This window comes from Pleurodeles waltl, chromosome 9, assembly GCF_031143425.1.
Source record: "Pleurodeles waltl isolate 20211129_DDA chromosome 9, aPleWal1.hap1.20221129, whole genome shotgun sequence".
In the NCBI taxonomy this organism is placed as follows: domain Eukaryota; kingdom Metazoa; phylum Chordata; class Amphibia; order Caudata; family Salamandridae; genus Pleurodeles; species Pleurodeles waltl.
The window spans coordinates 990,998,505-991,023,707 of NC_090448.1; the positions used below are offsets into that span (position 1 = coordinate 990,998,505).

General features: G+C 45.2%; 1 protein-coding gene across 3 annotated transcripts; it reads right to left on the reverse strand.

Moving 5' to 3' along the window:
- Window positions 1–973: 973 nt before the first annotated feature.
- Window positions 974–15,434, reverse strand: VRTN (vertebrae development associated). Of its 3 annotated transcripts, none has more exons than XM_069208498.1 (2): window positions 15,172–15,434; window positions 974–4,365 (listed from the first exon to the last, which is right to left on the reverse strand). In XM_069208498.1, the coding sequence occupies exon 2, from the start codon at window positions 4,362–4,364 to the stop codon at window positions 2,337–2,339; it is 2,028 nt and encodes a 675-aa protein (XP_069064599.1). In that variant the 5' UTR covers window position 4,365; window positions 15,172–15,434; the 3' UTR covers window positions 974–2,336. The 3 variants fall into 3 exon arrangements, with proteins under 3 accessions (XP_069064599.1, XP_069064597.1, XP_069064598.1); XM_069208496.1 differs by lacking the exon at window positions 15,172–15,434 and adding an exon at window positions 14,404–14,944; XM_069208497.1 differs by lacking the exon at window positions 15,172–15,434 and adding an exon at window positions 14,131–14,290.
- Window positions 15,435–25,203: the final 9,769 nt, after the last annotated feature.

Consider the following 25,203-nt stretch of genomic DNA (forward strand, 5'->3'; position numbering starts at 1 on the left):
CTGCAAACCCTCTGTTGATGCCATTTTCAGGGGGAAAAACAAGCTTTCTTCTGCAGCCCGGTTTTCCCCATTTATTTATTTTTTAACGCACCTTTTCTCTGTATTTTGGCTAATTTCTTGTTCTTCTCCAGGGTACCTCTAGAATCCCTAGGATGTTGGGGGGAAAGGACGCAAGTTTGGCATTGGTAGCTTATGTGGACAAAAAGTTATGAGGGCCTAAGCGCGAACTGCCCCAAATAGCCAAAAAAAAAGGCCTGGCACCTGAGGGGGAAAAAGGCCTGGCAGCAAGGGGGTTAAACAAAGAAGGCCAGAGTAGTTTGGTGTTTAAGTTGGGGTGGGTTGGAGGGTGGGAGTTATCAGCACCAGCATTTATTTAATACTGTGTGAGATGGGTAGCAATGCATGATAGAGAATTTATCCGTTAGGTCGGTTTCAGGACCCTTCCTGACTCTGGGTACACTGGTACCAAGGTGATTTTGGAAGACAAGGCATTTTCAAAGTAATAGCTCATTTGTCACTTTTCAGTGCTCGCTGTAGGTTTATGTTTGTGAAAAACGAATAAAATGCGTTTTAAAAAAAGATTGCAATTGTGTGAAACATCTGATGGCATTTTAACTACGATTCCTATAAATGTTGCATTTTTTTTTACTTACAAGTAGGACATTTCTTCTTTAATAAATGATGGGGAAATCCATATTAAGACGCCTATATGTGCATCCCAGTCATTGCTCAGGAGCACAGCAGTGCTGCCAGAACCTAAGACGCCAGGACTAATTTTACTTCCGCCCACCAATCCAGGTGACAATACGCATCCAGTGCTTTGTGCGTGCTTTCAAAAAACAAGGCTGGCTGCACCTCTTTAAAAATCCAAGTTAACCTCTAGAATGTCTACAGATTAATGTCTCTCAATTATTTGGGCATGTGTGATTTATAAGTGTACGTAACATATTAAAATAACTAACAAACATGAACACAAAACCAATCTTTGTGAAATGCTTTTATTCTGTGATCCTTCCCCTGGAGGAGATATTACACCACTGTAATGCAATGAGCATAAGCAAAACTAATCTTCCTGGCAGAGGAGCAAAATTTACCAGTAAGAGCAAACTATTGTAGGTCCGGATTGCTTCATCCATTGTATGAGAATAAAGTTTCCACAGGGGTGTGAAGTGAGCCCTAAGGTGTCCTCCATTCGCCAATACTACCCACTATTAGAAAATCAAATCAAAAAGGCGCACGTTTGGGTCCAAGCTCAAATTCTTGTTCAATATGAAGAGACAACTAAGATAAGAAAAAAATTGAGGGTGGTATGCGGCTTCTAATTCAACGAAACCGGTTCACACCCTTAATTCTGTGATTATCTTACAATCTCTCCCTTTCTTGTGCCTCCTCACTAGAGTATCACCCCATGGGTGTCTACTTTAGGGCCTGTCAGTTTCTCACCTGTACCACATCGTCCAACAAGGAATTTGTTACTGAGGCTCTCTAGGCACCACCACTCGACCTTTGCTTACGACCAAAGTACTTGTGTAAGTGGCCCGTGCAACCTGTGTCACCCTACTTATATCAAAGCCCTCCCATGTTCTGTCCCAAATGACCCCTGCCAAAACTACAAGTCCAGGATGACCACATGAAATCACTGGATTTAGACCCTGTGAGATTTTCACTATCTATTAATAAAGAAACAAAACTTAAGATCTCTTGTAACCCTGAACAAATGCTCCCCTCTAACAATCCTTGCGTACCTAAAAAAGGGCTTGAACCCTATAACTGATGAGCGAAAGTGCATAGCATGATCATAACGTGCATCAAATATCGTACATAAATCCTGCAGCTGAGCCATGTAATCTTTTCTTAGCACCTGTCGCCCACCCCAGGCTTACTTTACTGTACGCCATGCATCAGTGGTACCTGTTGCAGAATCTTGATTAAAACTCATCCTCTTAGTTAAAGAGATATTTATATTGCAGTTGTGTACCCAGAAGGAAGTATCTACATGCTAACTGATTGCATCAAAGGTCTTGGAACATATTCATGCCTGCCAAACTCCAGCTCAAGAAATAATGCGGTTTATCACCACATATTGAAAAAGGAACAGATTGCCCATGCCTATAAAGGAGTTAATCCTTACCATTTCTACTAATTTTCTCCATTAAATCAGATGACAAAAAAATGTATATCCACACAAATATTGGTGGTTCTTGTAGAAGAAATAAACAGGGTTAAATAAAGGGCTCAACAAAAAGTTAATTTCCGGGAAAGAACCATCTTTCTCAGGGAGGAATTTGTGGGATCCACAATCTGCAGTTGTGGGTGCCACCTGGACGCAAAGTTGGTCAGGCTTCTACAAGCGTCATACCATCATGCAAAGCGCGCTTCCACATGTAGTATGTGGAACGTGCTGTGAATGGGAATAGTGTGCTGAACTCTTTGTAGGATGGGAAGCTGTTGGCAGCAAAACGCTGTTGCAGGAAGAGCTTGGCCTGCACTTTAAACTGCGCGGTGGCAATGACGTCCATAACAAAGACACTAGCATCATCGGAGGCATTCACGGGCAGTGTGTAACTGGTCATGGTGGCATTATATGGGCTGGGCTGTCTTTTCTCAGTGTGGCTTCCGTCTACAAAGGGAACTGGCACTTCTTTGTATCCGTGCTTTTCTACATCGTTTTGCAGTACGAGGGAGCTTGGAACAATATGCAACTCTGGGATCTTAGGCCCCAGCACCTTCTGCTTTCTCTTGGTAGCAGTCTTCCAGAACCAGAAGGGCGTTGAGGACATTATTGGGTACCTGAGACGGAACTTACAGTATGGCAGGCACCACTTCCAGACAAGCCTTCTAGCAGCTCGACGTAGCAATCTCCCATGAAGATGGACAGAAGGCTTGAGAGAGTGAACGGCAGCTGACCTCACTCGTTTTCTGCGCACTAAAGCACTGTTTCCTTTCAAGATCCCATTTCTGAGCCCACGGTTTGTAGGTGACTCCTTGCAAACAGATGGGGGCTCTGATAAGTGCAAGTCTGGGTTAGATTTGATGGCCTTCCGTCTCCAGTTGTAGTAGGTGGACCTGGAGATTCCAGGAAAACTATGCCTGAAGCTACGGTAAGGAACCAGTGTGTTCATGGAGATGCATTTCTCTAGATAGTTCTTGGCTCCTTGCATGAAAACCCCAGCTTGGTTCTGACCTGCAGTCAAGGCAATCTTCTCCTGCTGTCCATGATGAGAAATCACCCCTTTCGCTCCGTTCTTTCCCTTGGCTTGTACGGTAGATACCTGTGACTGGACAGTACTGCTTGCAGCAAAAGATATGGGGTTGAAGTGACTCTGCAGCATTTCGTGTTTCCAGGCATAGTAGGTGGAACGGGAAATGTCAGGAAAGAGCTGACGGAAGCGATGCAGAGGAATCATGTCGCCATCCTGGAAACAGCACTGCAGGAAGTGCTTAGCCTCGTATCTTGCTGCTGCCTTCTTGCGATGCTCTCGGGTCTGACGCTTCCATCGATAGAAGGTGCTCTTTGTGATGCTGTACTTTTCCCTCAGGTTTGAGTAGGTGAGCTGAGGGTCGCTATTCAGAAGCTCAAGAGTCTTGGCTGGTTCGGTTGGCGCCTCAAACAGGGGGCTCATGGGCTCTAGCTCTTCTAGCCCCACCACTGGCACAAAGCTCTGAGGTCTGAAAGAGAGGTCGGACAGCAGCTGCCCTGACCACATAATGTGAAATGTGGTGGGTTTCCCTTGACAGCTCCGTGGACGAATGAGGCGGTTAAAGTATGGCCTGATCTTGAGGTTGCTCATAGGATAGATGGAGTAGATATTGGACTGCAAGACAGAAGCCAGGGCGTACACGTGCCACATGTTGGCAAAGGTCCCAGGGAAGCAGGTGGCTTTAATGTCGGCATCAAAGATGGCCTCCAGGATGGTGAAGGGCAGGTTCATCATGTCAGGTGACTCCTCCGTGCAGAGAGAGAAGCGGGCTGCCTGCAGCATGACCTTGGAGTCGATCATGCCATTAATGTAGTATTGCTTGTGGAGCAGCATCTCCACAACTGTCCTCACCTGCAGCTCCATGCTCATGTTGGGACTCCCCCAAAGCAGCATGCTTGCTGCCTCAAAGAGGTGGTTTCCGCCTCCACCACAGATCAGGGGCACCATATTCCTGGGAGCATCATCTGGATACAGACTTTTAGCTTTGAGGTCGACTTCCATCTCCACTTCAAATTGTCGGGTGCCAGTGTTGGGTAGGTCAAAGGAGGACAGTGTCCTTACAGCCTCCACAGCAGCACAGTTGAGTCCATCCAGGCCAAAGCATTCTGTAGCTTCCTGCAACTCCTGCAGCACAGACTGCACCAACTGGTTCCTCTGGAGCATTCTAGAAAACAAAGGAATGAGAGTGAGTACTCTACGTTTATAAGGAGAGAGAAGGTAAGGATGGCAAGAGTGCTAGGAATACAGGAGTAGGGACAGTTAGTTCGATTGGGCAGACATATAGCAAAATAATTTCTTTCAAGGAGGTAGAAGGCCAATGTATCTATTAATAGGGACTTATTGCAAGCCAAAGTATTCTACTGGGAAAGGAAGGTTGGGTATGATTGGTTCTGTACCAGGGTTTGGAAGACTTCCACTTGCTTCCATTCAGGGGAGGACAGATAAAAGTAGGTTAATCTTTTTCCAAGGAATAAGCAGCAGGCTGGGTACCTCTATTAAAGACAAGTGGTTAACATAGGCGAGCCATGTACGTATAATGAGGGAGCAGGGTAAAGAGACAGAAGTTTCTATGGTCATCTAGACTGGGAGATAAGTGGAGGATCAGAGATTTCATGAAGCAAGGTAAAGGACCAGCTGCTTTTATCAAGAACTGATGGAAGGTAGAGGGCTTTGGAGGCAGGACAGGTAGTATACCTTGTTCTTATGTGAAAGGCTGACAATGGTATGTACGCAGTGGTCAGCTGCTTTTGTTGTGTATGGCTGGAGCCCTTCATGCCAAGAGCAATGGGAGGGGGCAATGTAATGGCTGGAGCTGGTTCTTTATGTAATGCTTAATTTGAGCATTCTTATCGGCTAAGCTCAGCAGTGATACTTTCACTCATCATTGTACTAACTGTGCAATACCCAGATAATTCTTAATACTGTAAGAAAGAACCACTTCTGCTGAGCACTATTAATCAATGTGAGATATCTCCCAATCCCCCCCTAACTATAGAAATGACCCTGGCTGGCCTATCATTGGCTGATCTGAGACACCATTGGCATGCACTATACTTTTAGCACTCTCTTTGAACCATTCACATATATGAAAATGGATGGCTGCTCCATCGTAGACGTGACCAGAGGTTGATTTTGATGTACACGTCGGGCCGAAACAAATAAGAGCTCAAGTTGACCCATGACAAACACTGGGCAACATAAACAGAGTGCAAAGGTAACACGACATAGCACATTCTACTCTTCCAGACTTGTAACAGCTCAGGGTGCATACATTGCTTAAATTTAATTAAATGTAATGTAATGGTATTTACTTAGTCGTGTGCATATCGAATTGGGAGTCAGTGGAGCTCGCACATAGCAGTAAGGCTGACGAAAGGAAGTATGTCAAAGAAATGGACATAAAAAGGGCAGCAGTGGCCAGTAATAACATTAAACGGCGCTGATGACAACCTCATAAAATAATATGTGAGCTCTGGCAATGATTTCAGGGCCAGTCGGACACTGCAGTCAAAGAGAGCATGGGGAGGTGGGTGGACGGGACTTAATTTCTATACAGATTCTGGCCACGGACAAAAGGCTACTGCAATGGAGGTCTTAAGGGGAACGCTAAGCCTAATGGTAGCTCACACTGATGGCCCACAGGCAGGCTATGGTCTCTACTCCGAAGAGAAGATTGCTATCAGAGAAGTAAGATAATCAGGAAAAGCGGAGGTGATTCAATATCTTGGATCAGTAGAATTGCTTTTAATAAACGTCACATAACCAGATACAATGCAGTCCAATTTAAAACATGAGAATTTGGAAAAAAAGAAAAGGAAAAAAAAAAAAAGAAAAAGAAGTGGGATGCCTTCCCTTTGCCTTTAGAGTATTTTTCGCATGTGGGGCCTAGACACAGTGGCTTCACCACAGGCTGAGGCTCCCAGCTACTAAAAAAGCCTCTCTAGCAGTTACCTTAAGACAGTCTCAGCTGGGCGGGGCTTTAAGGACCTTTAAGAGGTATGTTACCAGGAGTGGCCATCGGCTTAGAATTCAGGAACCTGGGTAATTAGAGGTTGGCTACTGAGTGCGCACAGGTCTTTGCCCACACATTAGCGCCGCCGCCCCCCCCCCCCCCCCCACAACAGGTACACTGTGCATCTGATATACATCCCATTTAGCCTTAGCAGCATTTGCAACACCCTTATGGTGGAGTTAAATAATGCCAGTGATCAAACCTATCAAACCTGTGCCTCAGTGCCTGCGTATAATTGCAGCATAAATGATTAATTTGCAGTAGTAATGCCTTTTGAATGTTGTGCCTTATTGTTATGAATAGTGCAGTTTTATCGATGTGTATTTGTTTATTCATAGAAAAGACATGCTTGTGGCTTCTTCCAATGGTTTTCATTAACTATAGCCAATAAATAATTTCTTTTCACTGGTGGCCACTGTGTACTAATAGCGAGGACGTTCCCCTACCAGCTGTTGCCCATTGCAATGCTTTCATTTCAGCCCCTGCACCAGAGGTCTTCAAACATTCTGATGCCGAGGCCCCCCAGTCAAAACTTTTTAGGCGCAAGGACACGTACCCCAGAGAAAAATTTATAGAACCTGGTACTCCTCATCATTGCCAACCATAAGCACCCCCAATTTCCACGGCAAACCATTTTTATGGTGGGGAAATTATATTAAACAGTGTTAAGCAAGACAAGGTTCGGGGATGAATGTGGTTTGGTATCAGAGGTTTATCACGCAGTTCAAACAAAGTCTCCAAAAATAATTACCCAAAAATGCATAATGGTACTTTATTATTATTATTATTTTTTTTAACAAACAAAACATAATTTGACCATACTGATTTAGATGATAACACCTTCCTGAACTAATGTGATGGGTGTGTCTTGTCTCCAGAGAGATGGTCAATCTGTGGATGCACCTCATTAGTACCAGTCTAACTGCCAAATATAGCAATAAGCAACAAAAAGGTGACCAGTCCAGCTTTGCGAAGGGCCTTCTACTGCACTACATCATGTGTAGCTGCTTTTTAGTAACTTTTGGACCGTTCGATCTTTATACAAAATATTTTTGTTAAAATCAGCAGACTATGCAGTCGATGATGGATTATGTAGCAAATCTATAATTATGCAAAAATCGTTGCAGCCACACACTCGCATAATTCCTTTGGCCATGGGTATAACGGCTGTAATGCGTGGGCTGCAACTTTAGTGCACGGCATCCAAGGAGAACCATACTATAATTCATGGGATGCTGATGGCTTTGCTTTTACAGCTGTATGGAACTGGATGTTGCTAAACATCATTGACCATAATTAAAACATACAATTTACAATCACTAATGATGAACTGTAAGGTCCAAGTAGGATGCTTTCTTTAATTCCAGGGGAGTAAGCGGTCCCTTAATCTTCTTTTGCACTGTTTTTCTAAAAATATTTTTTTATTTTGGAGATAATGAAAGCAGGCGCTTTTATTTTAACAAAAAACTGATCCCTGGTTATATTAGTTTGGTGCTGTTGTCAACGTCAGTTTTTAGGTCTTTCATCGTCATATAGCTAAGTATAAAATAGCTATGGCAGCTTAAATGAAAAGTAAAAATAAATACAATTAAAAGCTCGCACTTCACAGCTCAGTTGTTAACTCTTTGCACTACAGCACAAAAAGAATAAATCTTTGTCATCACAAAGCTTCCAATGATTCTATGAATTAAAGCTAACACATGGAGCAAAGCATCCTTTACATTTGCAGATTAACGCGCAGCGCACATTTCCATTTCTTTCAGGAAAGCAGGCACCCTGGCTCTGCTTTGGTTTCACAGCATAGGACACTCCCCCTGACTCCATGGCCCCCCTGGGGATCGTACCCCACAGATTGAAAACCTCTTCCCTACACCACTATGGTCAGCAACTGCTTCAAGAGGGCTATTGAGACTAAAACCCATTCCCTAATGGGCACAACAAAAGAGCGCAACTGAGCGTTAACCTAAAAGGGAACGCAATATGATGGCACCATTCAAGCCCAGACTGTAGGGTATAATGGTCACATTTTAGCACAACACAGTCTCCCAGTATGTTTCAACTGGGTCATACCACTTAGCAAAATGAAAAAGTTTACAGTATGAAACTTTTTAGGTCTTGCCGCAACAGCACATGTGATCTCCCCTGCAAGAGTTATTGTAAACAACAAGGGGTTTGCAATCTATCTATTGCTTAACATTTGTTGGCTTCATTGTCAACTTATTTGCTGGCTTCTAATTGGCCAGTGTGTGTTGACTTCACTTCCTCTTCCCTCAGATGGAGCATGGACCAAGTAATGATTGCTTCAGCTTGATTGATGTCCTTCCCCAGATGGCTCTGTGATTGAAGCACTACTTTTATCTTTTCTTCTCTGTCGTCCCTGTTGAACCTCTTCCTAAGTCCAGCTATAGTTCACTATACCACAAGCACTTCAAATAAGTTATTTTCTCCTTTGAAAAGAATCTTTATTGTGGCAACAGATGTTCTCCGCTTTAATTGCGACAATAGATAGATATTATCAGCATCCAAATTTATATTCACTAGGACATGGGCACAATTGCTTTCTTTATGAAATAGGATTTTTTGCTAAATGTCTTTTTTCCTACATGGGGAGATTAACTATTAACTAACAAGCATTAGCAAAGCCAATAGGTCTTGACTTTGAAACTATTGGTTCTGCCTTTGCCTTCAGTTCCTGCTGTACGGCGTGAGCATTATCTACTTTGGCAAGGATTTAAAGCCATGCTGTATAGCAGCGTGGCTACAAATAATAATAAAAAAGACTGATGCATCTGGTGCTAATGTGCTTTAAAAAAAATGCATTAGCCAAGGCTGTGTAACAGAGCTTTTTAAAATTAGTTTTAGCCACAGTGGAAAGTATATCCACTTCTGTACAGCATGGCTAGAAAACATTGGCAAAGCCAATAGCTCTCATGTGCGAGACCTGTTGGCTTTGCATTTTCTTGTTTCTCCTGATGCGTTTTGGGTTTTCTAAATCAGGAAGGGCGGGGGTCCATGAGCTTGCCTAGTGCTCGTAGTTCACCACAGTGGGGAACTATTTTAAGCTTATAGGGCAAATAGAGGGCAACCTTACAATGCCCCAGTCCCTTTTTCAATAAATGTCCAGCAAATGTTTGTGGACGTCAAGCTTGACTGACCCTCTAATACCTGCAGGACTGTAAGCAACCAATTAGTGCCCGCAGCATATCAAACAACAGACGTCCATCTCCCAGCAGCAAAATATCAACCTGCAGATAACCCTTAAAACATCTCCAGCACAATAACGAATCACCCCAAACAATGAGCAGCCATCAAATTACTGCCCGATACAAACTACATTTACAACAATTATGTTTGCAGCACCAGGGGCACCCAACAGATGCAGACGCTCAAACAAAGAATGACTTTTAATGACTGCAAGACCAACAGACAATAACCCAATGATGGAGGGCCAAAAGCAATCAACGACCAACCAATTCTGGCATGCCATTGGCGAAAAACAATCATGCAATGAAGACACGGCTTAAAGGAACAAATGAACACCCACTGCCTCCACAACCTGTAGGACATTCAGTGACTGGTGATTACTGTTGCGATAGAAGTCCAAAGTGTGGTGTGGAAAAAGCTTGTCATACTGCCCTGTGTTTTTCTTCCAATGTAATTAATCTGTGAGACCACTAAATTCCCCCCAATTTCAGAGAGATAGGCAACAGCAGTCGTTAGCCTCTTCTGAAACTAGGCATCCCAGCATGGCTGTTGGTGGCAGCTGATTGTAATATCATGCTATGGGCCTTTTTACCTGCACTTCTGCTAGAGATGCAACCTACCGACACTATCTGCAGAACCCTATCAGTTCCCTAAACATTCTGGCTTTCTTTTGTGTGTAGTATGTTTCAGAAATGTATGATTAGGAGACCACGGGCGGGAAAGCTAGTATCCTTGGTCACCATGAATGATATGAGCAAAATGATTTCCCTGTGGACAGTTGCAGCCTGTAGTGAATTGATATCCTGCCAGTCCTTGTATTTATGTGTCTGGTACTTCTCCTCCGTTGACTTGTTTGCATAAAATGAACGAATGCTAGAAAGGCCTTGGGAGTCCCATAGGTTTGAGAAACACTTTCTCACAGAATATCACTGGCCTTCAGGCGTAAAGTTAAGAAAAATCTAGTGCCTAGCACATAAACACTATTAATATGCTTGTGATTATGTTTTGGCTTTTGGTGTGTGCGTTGTATCTGCCCCATTTTACTTTCAGCCAAATAAAGTCCCTTTATTCAGGAGGATAATTAGTGCCATTTGCTATGGCATGTCTTATCAGAATGTCTGATCCACACCATACCCTAGGCCAGAGGATCTTAACCACCTTGAAAGAACACAGCAATGGCTTAACACCCGCATCAGCAATTTTAACCAAAAGTTATACTATTCTTGTTACCGTGTCTATGGAAACGTAAAACAGTTTGCCTTCTATTCATATCTATCATATAATTGCACAGAATTGCATCCCATTCCCACTTTACGATTTTTCTGAGGGCACCCTATAGATCAATATATGGGACTCGCCAGAGTTACACAATGATCTAATAGTTTCTATCTTCATGCATTCAGGTCTGGGGGATCTTTGCTACACTAGTACCTGGTACTGCCCATTTTCTCTACTACATAACCAAGCCATAATAAGTCCAGTTAGTATATTTTAGTGTCTAAATCGGGTGGTACCTGGGGCGGCTCCTCCGCGAAGGCGGAGAAGCACTGCCCCACTGGATTTTGGGGAAAGGAAAAATAAAAATGAAAATAATGTTAAGTTATTTTCATTTTATTTTTCCTGGGAGAAGACGAGGGGCTGGGCTTGAGGGAGGTGGCTGAGGGAGGGCTATGAGCACACAAAGTGTGCATGTATGTTTAGCCAGCCGTGTTGGGCCAGCCAAAAAGACATGCAAACTTTGCATGTTCACTACCAGGCTGTATAGCTCAGCCGAATAGAGAACATGCCAAGTCTCCCATTCCAAGTCTGAGCGGCGAAGCAGGCCGCTCAGACCAATCACGATGCTGCTGTTGCTGGTGACAGTAGCACCGTGATTGGCTGGGAGCCTGGGAACAGGACGAGGATGAAGGGGGACAAACGTGTCTCCCCCACAGTTAAGCTGTTTTTTTTCCCCACCCTGTTTCTTCTCTCTCCCAACCAATCCCCACCCACCCCTTGCCCCCACCCACGCCAGTTGACTGGCAGCCACCCCTATGTGGTAGGCGTTCCGAGACACTTCTCCCAGTGCGAGAAGTACACTCTTCCAGAAGGGCCAAATTTTACAGCATAGCCAACTGTGTGGAGCAAGTCTCCCGACTGGTAAATACATCATAGGCCATCTGAGAAACTGTCACGGCAATTTGCCTGAATTTTTTGGATCACTAAATTGGATTTGCTATAGCCACCACTCTCTGTGCCATTTTAACCACCTTGAATAATTAAGATAGGATATTTTGTGTTGAAACTCTGCCCTCTTTATGCTTTAAGACCAGTAGGCTGCGTCCAACATCCTCAATCACCCTGTTTTGTTGCGCTGAATGGTGGAAGAGATGGAGATCTCATGCTGACAATTGGATGGTCAGCACCCTCTCGGTCAGGCTCAGATCTGCCTTAGGTCGAACTGTTTGTTAACCTTTAAGTTCAGTACTGTAGAGTGCACATTCCTCCTTTACTTTTATACGTTTATGTTCAGCCCCTTCATGATCTCCTCTATGGGTCCAAAATTGATTTCCACAAATATGCCTAAACACCCCGTGGTACTCTGAAATCGTGTTGAAAAAACCTTGAAGGTGATACAAAGACAACAGTAAGACAAATGGCTGACTGAATATATCCAAAATTTAGTTTTCATTACGAAACACAAAGTCTACTCTTAAAAATTAAAAAGTTGAAAGCTAAGGGTTTTTTTTTTTTTTTTTTTTTTTTTAAAGAGGAGGGGAATACAAAAATACAGACTAAGTTCAAACCGTTGACAGTTATATTCAACTTGAGAGAATCGACAGACAGCCAAACTAATGCTACATTCAGCTAACCACAGAGATGCTGTCTATAGGACTCCTCAACCCGGACAAACCACAAATATCACAAAGGTGCAAAAATCAACTACAGCAATTCACTAGCCTTAGGTGGTACGAATATAACATCTCTCAATTTCACATTCCGCATCCTGGACAAACAAATCCCTATGCGACAAGGAAGGATCAATTTATGTGGAACTAAGGACTAAAATGTGCTGCAAGAAAAGACAAATTATGTTTTGTAAGGTTATGCACTGTAACGCAGCACATTTTCTGATAGTATTACTTAATTGTTTTGTCATATAGAGACTTGTTAACACTGCCTGGCCATAGGGCGCACCTCATTAGTACCAGTTTGACACTCAAATAAAGAAAGTAACAGAAAGATGGCCAGTCAACCTTTGCCAAGGACAAAAGGTGTTTCTGCGTTTTTATTAACTTTTGAACAGTCTGAGTTAGATTTTTTTTTGCTGATTTGCATTTTATACAGCTGATAAAAGCATTATGTTTCAAATCCATAACTGAGAAAAAAAACGCAGCAGCTGCACAATCGCATAATTGGGCCCTTTCCCGGCTGCAGTTATTTTTGAGGCCCCTCCTACAGAATTTGCCAGGTTCCCGACTGTTTACTATTCAGGGGGTGATGAGGGTGGAGAATAGTAGAGGATAAGGGAAAAGAGAGGAAATGGATAAAATAAAAAGGCGAAAGATAGAACAGGGAGGAATAGAGGAGAACAATGACAGAAAGGGTGGGAATATGGATAAACAAGAAAGGAGAGAAAAAGATCTAAAGGGCCATGGGAAGAGAAAAAAAGCCAATAGTAAAGATGTGAGGGAGAAAATGGAGGGAGCAAATACAGATGAGTGAGAGTACAGGGAAGAGAAACAATTGCAATTGGGAGTAAAGACAAGTATAATGAGGTTGCAGCTTATGTTAGTGCAACAGGTGTCGTGACACTTGGGGTCCAGATGGATGAAGTGCCCACTGCACACCAATTATCTCTGTATTCTTATACTAACCACGAGGGCGGTGGGAAGAGGCCACCTTTTTCGTGTTTGCATCAGGGCCCAATACTTCTTCGCTACGCCTCTAAATAATATCTGAAAACGTGGCCAACGTCTGCAAATCAGGGAAGTTTTTAACTTGTAAAGACAACGTGTACAGGTGTTTGGCAAGGTATGGGAGACTACATTTGCGCTTGGTGCAGCCAGTATTTGTAGTAATATCAGACAAATCAATAGTGCGAATCGTTCAACTGGACCCTAAAAGAGCCCCACGCACTGACATGTCACGCCAGGGGCGTCCCGACCTTCCCTCCCCAGGTAGGGGGCAACTCTCTCTAGCCCTTAGGGCCTATGGATACAAGAGCACGCGGTGATATAAGACCTAGAAGATCTGGGGATCATCTGATAAACCCTTTTAATAACACCAAGAAGCACGCGAATACAGGCTGGGTGAAGTCTTCCCTACGGTGCATTACAAGTATGGGACAGGCTTCCGGATAATTTAGGATGTGTTACCGAACTCATTGGTTTCAGGAATCCCGTTAAGAATTCAGCACACAGCCAGAGTCCAAGTCTGTCCGGGGCTGGGCCCGAATCTCTCAGCTCCAAGTCCATCCCCTTATTCACCGACCCGCAAACAGCCATGTACGCCGCCAACGTACCACCACCTCCCCAACGGCGTGGGCACCAATATCTCCACACTCCGGCGCCTCCACCTGAAGGTGCCATCCCGACTACATACAAAAAAAAAAAAAAAAAAGGGAGTAGTGCTAATTTTAAATATATCTGTACCGGATGTGGGCGCAGCCAGTGGCACACTAAGTTAAGGCCTCTGTTCTTAAAGCCGCAAGTGCGCCCCACTCCACCTTACCAGCGTTGGAAGATCACTTAACTCCTTGTCACTAGGACACCATGTCCTCCATCCGACTGTTGGTTTCATAAGGCACCGTGGTATATGACATCTTAGCCGACTTGTACAGTGGATATTAACCAAGACCACGACTCCCACAAATGCAATACATCATGGCACAAAGGTCCAGGAATGGAACCCGCGTGCACCTCGCCGCCATTGTACCTGCTGTTCTCCCTGTCCTCTCACGCTCGGCCTGTGAGGTATCTGGTATAGTTTCAGTGTTGGACTCACCTCGCTTGAGGATCTCCGGCGTCGCGAGGCATATCCGAGGTCACTCAGTCAGTGCTGGGGGCCAGTCTCAAGTTCCTTCGGTCCCGGCCAGGGGCGCCTCACTCCCACGTAGGCCCCCCTCCTTCCCTTTCATGGGACCACTACTTCAACTTAAACAATCCGCTGTACTGTAAAATGGTGTCCTTAATGCGCTCCCCTTTGACCCCTACGTTCAGTGCCAGATTCGGAGTGGGACCGGTCTCAGATTTGGAGCCGCCCCCCCACGGCCAGGCGCAGATCTGGTGTGAACTGGATTAGAAGGTGGGCCTAGGGGCCGCCTCCCCCTCAGGAAGTGGTCTCTCTGGGTGCCCTTGTCTGGGAGATGAAAGAGACAGGAGGGGGGCAGTTCAGAGGTTCACTTCCAAAGCTAAACTGATTAGAACTATTGTGTGAGGGCCTGAGGCCTGCAGGGGGTCTGTGTGCAGCCCAGCCCCCTCTCCCGACTCACGCCAGTTCACACCCAGGGCTATGCAGATCCAGTGTGTCCCTTCCCCCTCTCACATCTATTGGTGCATACAGTGTCCAGGACCAGCACGGAAGGCCCAGGCACACCGTACATACAGCACAATAAAGATGGCGCAGACAAGAGGTCCCAAAATAAACCCATTCGGCAGTTGAGGATCCCCTACAATGCCCCAAAGTGGACGGGGCTGATACTGGACAGATCTGTGAAAGCTGCAACCAGACCGTGCCTCCACGTAACCTCATGGAACTCAACATAGAATATACCTGTGCGTTGCTCCAAGGGGCCGTCCACAAATTCCACTTTAATCTCGCTGGCCCGTTTACAAGGAGATATCTTAAAACTGCGCCATGTCCATCACCTGAACATTGTTTCAGAATACGTCATCTGACTGGATCCTCGGCTTCATCTGAGCGCTGTTACAATGAGAACAGTGCACAAACTGGCCTGTACTCGCCCACTGCTGCACGGAGCGATCTAGAAATTGCACCATGCATCTCACCAGGACAATGATGCTTGCTGCATCCTATGCCTCATCTGAGCATTTTGTTCACTGCGCCTGACTCCTGCTGCAAGGAGCTATCTGCAAACTGTATGTACCACGTGTCCTATCTAGGCAACGTCGCAGGATGTACGCCAGTCAAGGCTGTACCTTTTACGTACCCATAAACTTACCCCGGCGCTGCTGCACTGGTTGGGCATCTGCGGGCTGCTGTCTCAGTTTCACGTGTACAGAGCAGGCAGAGGCAATTCGGTTACTAACTACACATTCACAGCTGCCTAGTACAATCTCTTGTCGCACTGATATCTTCAGCCAGCCTGTAACTTGTAGTTTCGCATTTACCACTGTAAATTTGAGCTAAATAGCTTATGCATGCTTACCCCCACGCTATAAGGAACCCCGTTTCCAGCCCTCGGCTGTTGCATGACAACATAATGCATTCTGGTTGATGTAGTCTTGGCGTGCTTCTATTGAACTAATTATATTAATACAGCCAATGCTAATGATTAGCAGGCGAAAACCCCAGTACTGGATACTGAGACTACAATGAAATGGGTGGGGTGGTGGCCACCTATGTGCAAACATGTGTGTGAAAATTTCAGGCAGTCCTGGAGAGCTCTAATACTCACAAGGCCTTGCGTTAGCAAGTGATCCAGTTCAGTTTTTTTCATTGCATGTTGGTACTTGCAGTTGTCATTATCCCAGTGGACTGGCTGTGCAACTCCTGCATGAACTTGGGCAACTTGATAGTTCACACACTCTGCATACTGGAACTTGGAGGACTATACCTTTAATGGAGAAATTAAAACTGGATGGGCCAGAATGCAAAGTTTTGATGGCGAGAAACTACAGACTTCCAAGGGCGTCAATTGTACTTCTGTGTCACTTCAAGTTAGTCCGTGGGTTCCATTGTCTCACGAAGAAATAACTAAATTAAAGGACAATTGAATAAAGATGACTACAAGTCTATAATTCAAAGAAAAAAAAACCTGGACTGGAGCGGCACATCACACATGGACCCGGGAAATATCATAGGATGACTCTTAAGACTCTAATTCCTGTCAAAATGGGTGGTATTGCTGCCCTGCACTACACTATAAATGTTTGCTTTTCTATGTAGCTCCCAAGTTTCCCAGTTCCATGCATGATTAACTCACCCAATTGAAATGTTTAGGTTGCGCGTGTTACATGGATAATTGTACTTTTGTTGATAGGTTTGACTGAGAGTGAACTTCTTTTTCCTTCTGTGTCCCTCCTTCGCGCTCACACGCTTTGAATCGGCTCACTTATGTCAACTAATGTTTTACACTTCATTTTCAATTTATGTGGCAAGAAAAGTCCAGTTAGGAATTTACAATGCCAGTAGCTCTATCTCTAGCAAACGTGAGACCCATTGCATTGCAAAGGCTTTTTTCCTTTGCCTTCTGGGATTTGTAGTACTGTTGATTACATTATAAACTCAGGATTGCAAGTTACAAAATGCGAAGAAATACTTGAACAGGATAACCTAATCACAATGGACATAGGAAACAGGGTGGGGTTGGCTTATACGACAATCAGGCAGAGCCCGATGGGCTGGTCTGACAGCAGTTAGGGGCCGGTTTTATTTAGGATTGCAAGTTACAAAATGCAGAGAAAACACTTGAACAGGATAACCTACTCACAATGGACATAGGAAACAGGATCAGGTTGGCTTATACGACAATCAGGCAGAGCCCGATGGGCTGGTCGGACAGCAGTTAGGAGCCGGTTTTATGACCAGATGGGCTGGTTTTTAGGGTCGAGACTGCGTCGCATGCGCTTGCGTATCGCTTGCGAGAAGCTTTAGTAGTTAGAAAAGGGCTCGGAGCCCCATCCATGTCACGTCAGTGTCTTTCATTGGTTCATGGGCTTGCCTTTTAAAATCTGCTTGCTTTCATTAGTGGAAGGCATGCGTACGTCATACCTTTTCCGGTGGTTAGCCCTCCTCGAGCGCAGCAACCAAGTACTGAAAACATGCAAGGCTCACTTTTTTCCATCTGGTTTGTGGACTACTTTTTATCTTTTTTTCGCAGTGCGATCTTGCTTGGCAGAAGTCAAGCACTTTGCATGACATCGACCCTGTTACATAGTTAATTGCACTTTTGCCGGTTACGTATATAATTGCACTTTTGCCGATAGGTTTCACTACGAGTCAATTGTAGCAGCGCAATTGCTTTTTTCTTTTCTGTTGTGTGTGTGCATTTTCTCATATTTCCGTTTACTTGAACTCACCTTCGGTCGTGCGCATTAGCACCACATGGGACCCGTTTTGACACATCACTAGTAATTTCCTGCTACAGCAGTTTAATCTTTTCTAGTTTATTTACTAGGAAATCATGGAAACCGTTTGCATGAGATCCCACTTACGCTCTTATTTATTGAGGGGAAATGCACACAATTATGTACCAGGTATTTTTGTTTCAGAACAGCTGTTAAGTTTCCAAGCACTGTTGCTGAATAACTCTAGAAATAACATGATAGTTTAAAGGTAGTTATACATTAGGTTCAGTTAATGTACTTTGACAGGCTGCATGTTTTATCATCTGTATTGAAATCTGGCATTGTTCCCTTTGTCCTTAATGCTGCATTTTTAAACACCCGTTTGTTATGAAAATGAGGAACGTTCTAAAAATCTGAGGCATTTGCAGCGCTAAATTTGAATGTATAGTGGCTGGTTTTGGGCTTGCCTGGTAGTCTCTGTCAGGTTAGTTTATCGCATTGATCCAGTGGTTTTAGAGCAGGCCATGGATTCACTGAAACTGGAAGGAAAAGCGTGTTGGAAGGGTTTGGTTGGGTAGTATTGTATTGAAAATTGTAAAATACCTTGTGTACCCCTTACAGGAACAAATTTGCTTTTTCGATTGTTGAGCAAGTAGCTGCTTTCTATGTGGAATAAAATTACTATTGATGACGCTGATGTGCCCTGAATTTTCCTCAGCTCCTTGGGCCCGCTGTTAGGTTTTTGATTGAAAGTGTGTTGGTTACAGGTATTCCTGCATAGCAGAACATTGGTTCTTGTGCTCGATGGTTTGAAAGTTATATAGGCGTGTTGCAGTAGGTAATTACGTATTTGCAAATTGCAAACAGGGTTTTTCCCTGGCACTTAATTTTAGGTCTCAACTACAAACACTTTTAGTTTTTTTTTTTTTGGCAGACTTGTTGTTTTCAGTACATTTGTAGGAAAGTACCATCTTGCCTGGCATGTTACCCCCATATTTCACTGTATATATGTTGTTTTAGTTGTATGTGTCACTGGGACCCTGCCAGCCAGGGCCCCAGTGCTCATAAGTGTGCCTGAATGTGTTACCTGTGTTATGACTAACTGTCTCACTGAGGCTCTGCTAATCAGAACCTCAGTGGTTATGCTCTCTCATTTCTTTCAAATTGTCACTAACAGGCTAGTGACCAATTTTACCAATTTAAATTGGCTTACTGGAACACCCTTATAGTTCCCTAGTATATGGTACTGAGGTACCCAGGGTATTGGGGTTCCAGGAGATCCCTATGGGCTGCAGCATTTCTTTTGCCACCCATAGGGAGCTCTGACAATTCTTACACAGGCCTGCCACTGCAGCCTGAGTGAAATAACGTCCACGTTATTTCACAGCCATTTTACACTGCACTTAAGTAACTTATAAGTCACCTATATGTCTAACCTTTACCTGGTAAAGGTTAGGTGCAAAGTTACTTAGTGTGAGGGCACCCTGGCACTAGCCAAGGTGCCCCCACATTGTTCAGGGCCAATTCCCCGGACTTTGTGAGTGCGGGGACACCATTACATGCGTGCACTACATATAGGTCACTACCTATATGTAGCTTCACAATTGTAACTCCGAATATGGCCATGTAACATGTCTATGATCATGGAATTGCCCCCTCTATGCCATCCTGGCATAATTGGCACAATCCCATGATCCCAGTGGTCTGTAGCACATACCCAGGTACTGCCAAACTGCCTTTCCCGGGGTTTCACTGCAGCTGCTGCCAACCCCTCAGACAGGCTTCTGCCCTCCTGGGGTCCAGCCAGGCATGGCCCAGGATGGCAGAACAAAGGACTTCCTCTGAGAGAGGGTGTTACACCCTCTCCCTTTGGAAAATGGTGTGAAGGCAGGGGAGGAGTAGCCTCCCCCAGCCTCTGGAAATGCTTTCATGGGCACACATGGTGCCCATTTCTGCATAAGCCAGTCTACACCGGTTCAGGGACCCCTCAGCCCTGCTCTGGCGCGAAACTGGACAAAGGAAAGGGGAGTGACCACTCCCCTGACCTGCACCTCCCCTGGGAGGTGCCCAGAGCTCCTCCAGTGTGCTCCAGACCTCTGCCATCTTGGAAACATAGGTGCTGCTGGCACAGTGGACTGCTCTGAGTGGCCAGGGCCAGCAGGTGACATCAGAGACTCCCTCTGATAGGCTCATTCAGGTGTTTCTAGCCTATCCTCTCTCCTAGGTAGCCAAACCCTCTTTTCTGGCTATTTAGGGTCTCTGTCTCTGGGGATTCCTTAGATAACGAATGCAAGAGCTCATCCGAGTTCCTCTGCATCTCTCTCTTCACCTTCTGCCAAGGAATCGACTGCTGACCGCGCTGGAAGCCTGCAAAACTGCAACAAAGTAGCGAAGACGACTACTGCAACTCTGTAACGCTGATCCTGCCGCCTTCTCGACTGTTTTCCTGGTGTTGCATGCTGTGGGGGTAGTCTGCCTCCTCTCTGCACTAGAAGCTCCGAAGAAATCTCCCGTGGGTCGACGGAATCGTCCCCCTGCAACCGCAGGCACCAAAGAACTGCATCACCGGTCCCCTGGGTCTCCTCTCAGCACGACGAGCGAGGTCCCTTGAATCCAGCAACTCTGTCCAAGTGACTCCCACAGTCCAGTGACTCTTCAGTCCAAGTTTGGTGGAGGTAAGTCCTTGCCTCCCCACGCCAGACTGCATTGCTGGGAACCGCGACTTTTGCAGCTACTCCGGCCTCCGTGCACTTCCAGCAGAAATCCTTTGTGCACAGTCCAGCCTGGGTCCACGGCACTCTAACCTGCATTGCACGACCTCCTAAGTTGTCCTTCGGCGACGTGGGACTCCTTTGTGCGACTTCGGGTGAGCACCGTTTCTCTCCACTTCGTAGTGCCTGTTCTGGCACTTCTGCGGGTGCTGCCTGCGTCTGAGAGGGCTCCTTGTCTTGCTCGATGCCCCCTCTGTCCCCAGACGCAATTGGCGACATCCTGGTCCCTCCTGGGCCACAGCAGCATCCAAAAACCCTAACCGTACGATTTGCAGCTAGCAAGGCTTGTTTGTGGTCTTTCTTCAGGAAAACACTTCTGCACGACTCTCCACGGCGTGGGGGATCCGTCCTGCAAAGGGGAAGTTCCTAGCCCTTGTCGTTCCTGCAGAATCTTCAGCTTCTACTGTCCAGTAGCAGCTTCTTTGCACCCACAGCTGGCATTTCCTGGGCATCTGCCATCTCCGACTTGCTTGTGACTTTTGGACTTGGTCCCCTTGTTCCACAGGTACCCTCGACTGGAAATCCATCATTGTTGCATTGCTGATTTGTGTCTTTCCTGCAGAATTCCCCTATCACGACTTCTATGTCCTTTGGGGAACTTTAGTGCACTTTGCACTCACTTTTCAGGGTCTTGGGGTGGGCTATTTTTCTAACCCTTACTATTTTCTAATAGTCCCAGCGACCCTCTACAAGGTCACATAGGTTTGGGGTCCATTCGTGGTTTGCATTCCACTTTTGGAGTATATGGTTTGTGTTGCCCCTATCCCTATGTGTCCCCATTGCATCCTATTGTAACTATACATTGTTTGCACTGTTTTCTAATACTATTACTGCATATTTTGGTATTGTGTACATATATCTTGTGTATATTTGCAATCCTCATACTGAGGGTACTCACTGAGATACTTTTGGCATATTGTCATAAAAATAAAGTACCTTTATTTTTAGTATATCTGTGTATTGTGTTTTCTTATGATATTGTGCATATGACACTAGTGGTACTGTAGGAGCTTCACTCGTCTCCTAGTTCAGCCTAAGCTGCTCTGCTAAGCTACCATTATCTATCAGCCTATGCTGCTAGACACCCTATACACTAATATGGGATAACTGGGCCTGGTGCAAGGTGCAAGTACCCCTTGGTACTCACTACAAGCCAGTCCAGCCTCCTACATTGGTTGTGCAGCAGTGGGATAAGTGCTTTGAGACTACTTACCACTTTTGTCATTGTACTTTTCATAAGAGAAAAATATACAAAACAAGTTCAGTGTATGTACACCTAACCAAAAAGTTTTGCATTTCTTTTCTCACCTCTTTTCTAAAGTGCTGAAAAGTACCTCTAAACTTTCTAAAAAGTTCTTAAAAGTTTTAAAAGGTTTTTTTCTGTCTTTCTAAAAGTTCTGAAAACTTTTTTCTCTTTTTCTATCACTTAAACTCTCTCTAAAATTGTCTGGCACAGGCCAAACTGTTGATCTGTCCAAACTTGCTTATGATCACCTTAGCTGGAAAGGAGCAAGGAGTCTCTGCATAGAGAGAGATTTGAGTGTAGGGAAGAATCCTTCTTTGGAATTATTGCTTAACATGCTTAGAGAACAAGATAAGGCCAGAAGGGCCCCATCTGTTGAAAAAGTAGCCAATGGTTCCCAATATGATCCAGGGACTCCCCTAGGAAAAGATTCAGGAAAGAAACTTCCTAGCCTACCCATTACTAGACAGTCTAGCATAGTTGGTACTGATGTAGAGCCACACCATACAGATAGTGTTGTCTCACATCATAGCAAGCGCATTCATTCTCACCACAGTAGAAGTGATGTTTCTGTTAACCAAGCTGTTAGGGTGCCTTCTGTAAGGGATAGGTCTCCTTCTGTCCATTCTCACCATACTTCTGTTTCAAGGCATGTCCCACCCACCCACCCTGATGACAGATTGTTAGAAAGGGAGCTCAATAGATTGAGAGTGGAACAAACCAGACTGAAGCTCAAGAAGCAACAGCTGGATTTGGATAGACAGTCCTTAGAAGTAGAGAAGGAGAGACAGAAATTGGGTTTAGAAACCCATGGTGGCAGCAGCAGTATTCCCAATAGTCATCCTGCAAAAGAGCATGATTCTAGGAATCTGCACAATATAGTTCCCCCTTATAAGGAGGGGGATGACATTAACAAGTGGTTTGCTGCACTTGAGAGGGCCTGTGTTGTACAGGATGTCCCTCAAAGGCAGTGGGCTGCTATCCTATGGCTATCATTTAGTGGAAAAGGTAGGGATAGGCTCCTTACTGTGAAAGAAAGTGAAGCCAATGATTTCAAAATTCTTAAGAATGCACTCCTGGATGGTTATGGCTTAACCACTGAACAATACAGGATAAAGTTCAGAGAGACCAAAAAGGAGTCTTCACAAGACTGGGTTGATTTCATTGACCATTCAGTGAAGGCCTTGGAGGGGTGGTTACATGGCAGTAAAGTTACTGATTATGACATCCTGTATAACTTGATCCTGAGAGAGCATATTCTTAATAATTGTGTGTCTGATTTGTTGCACCAGTACCTGGTGGACTCTGATCTGACCTCTCCCCAAGAATTGGGAAAGAAGGCAGACAAATGGGTCAGAACAAGGGTGAACAGAAAAGTTCATACAGGGGGTGACAAAGATGGCAACAAGAAGAAGGATGGTAAGTCTTCTGACAAGGGTGGGGACAAATCTAAAAATGAGTCTTCATCAGGCCCACAAAAACACTCTGGTGAGGGTGGTGGGCCCAAATCCTCTTCTAATCAAAACAAAGAAAAGAAACCATGGTGCTATTTATGTAAAATAAAAGGCCATTGGACAACAGATCCCAGTTGTCCAAAGAAAAGCACCAAGCCTCCTACCACTACAAACCCTACTGCTACACCTAGTGTCCCTACTAATAGCAGTGGTGGTGGGAGCAAACCTACTAATAGCCAATCCAAGGGAGTAGCTGGGCTCACTTTTGGTAACTTAGTTGGGGTTGGTCTTGTTAGGGAGACCACAGAGGCTGTGTTAGTCTCTGAGGGGGCTATTGATTTAGCCACCTTAGTTGCTTGGCCCCTTAATATGGATAAGTACAAGAAGCTACCCCTAATAAATGGTGTTGAGGTTCAGGCCTACAGGGACACTGGTGCCAGTGTTACTATGGTAATAGAGAAACTGGTCCACCCTGAACAACACCTACTTGGTCACCAGTACCAAGTAACCGATGCTCACAACAACACACTTAGCCACCCCATGGCTGTTGTAAATCTCAACTGGGGGGGGGGGGGTTACTGGTCCAAAGAAAGTTGTGGTAGCCACAGATTTACCTGTAGACTGTCTACTAGGAAATGATTTGGAGACATCAGCTTGGTCAGATGTGGAGTTGGAGGCCCATGCAGCAATGCTGTGCATCCCAGGGCATATTTTTGCTTTAACCAGGGCTCAGGCCAAAAAGCAAAAAGGACAGGGTGTCTTGGATCCTGGAACAATGGACCAAGTGCTCCCTAAAGCTAGGGCTAGTAGAAGTAAAGCACTACCTACTATCCCTCCCTCTACAGTGGATTCTACTTTTGAGGAAGAAGAATTTCCACCCTGTGCAGAACCTACACCAGAGGAGCTGGAAGCAGACACTGCTGAGCTTTTGGGTGAAGGGGGGCCTGCCAGGGAGGAGCTGAGTGTGGCACAGCAAACCTGTCCCACACTAGAGGGTCTAAGACAGCAAGCTGTCAAACAAGCTAATGGGGATGTCAGTGACTCTCACAGAGTTTATTGGGAGGACAACCTCTTGTGCACTGAAGCAAGGGATCCTAAACCTGGAACTGCCAGGAGGTTAGTGATTCCTCAGGAGTACAGAAAGTTCCTCCTAACTCTAGCCCACGACATTCCCCTAGCTGGGCATTTGGGGCAAATGAAAACTTGGGACAGACTTGTTCCCTTGTTTCATTGGCCTAGAATGTCAGAGGACACAAAGGAATTTTGTAAGTCCTGTGAAACCTGTCAAGCCAGTGGCAAGACAGGTGGCACCCCAAAGGCACCCCTTATCCCACTGCCTGTGGTTGGGGTTCCCTTTGAAAGGGTAGGGGTTGACATAGTTGGCCCCCTTGACCCTCCTACTGCTTCAGGCAATAGGTTTATCTTGGTGGTAGTGGACCATGCCACAAGATATCCTGAAGCAATTCCTCTAAGGACCACTACAGCACCTGCAGTGGCAAAGGCCCTCCTGGGAATATTTTCCAGGGTGGGCTTTCCAAAAGAGGTGGTATCAGACAGGGGAAGCAATTTCATGTCTGCTTACTTAAAGGCCATGTGGAAGGAGTGTGGTGTGATTTACAAGTTCACTACACCCTATCATCCACAAACAAATGGACTGGCGGAGAGATTTAACAAAACTCTCAAAGGCATGATTATGGGACTCCCTGAAAAACTCCGCAGGAGATGGGATATCCTTTTACCATGCCTCCTTTTTGCCTACAGGGAGGTACCCCAGAAAGGAGTGGGCTTCAGCCCCTTTGAACTCCTCTTTGGACACCCTGTTAGGGGTCCACTAACACTTGTCAAGGAGGGTTGGGAACAACCTTTAAAAGCTCCAAAGCAAGATATTGTGGATTATGTACTTGGCCTCAGATCAAGGATGGCTGAGTACATGAAAAAGGCCAGTAAAAACCTTCAGGCCAGCCAAGAGCTCCAGAAGCAATGGCATAACCAGAAGGCTGTGTGGTTCAGTACCAACCAGGGCAGAAAGTGTGGGTCTTGGAGCCTGTGGCCCCAAGAGCACTCCAAGATAAATGGAGTGGACCCCA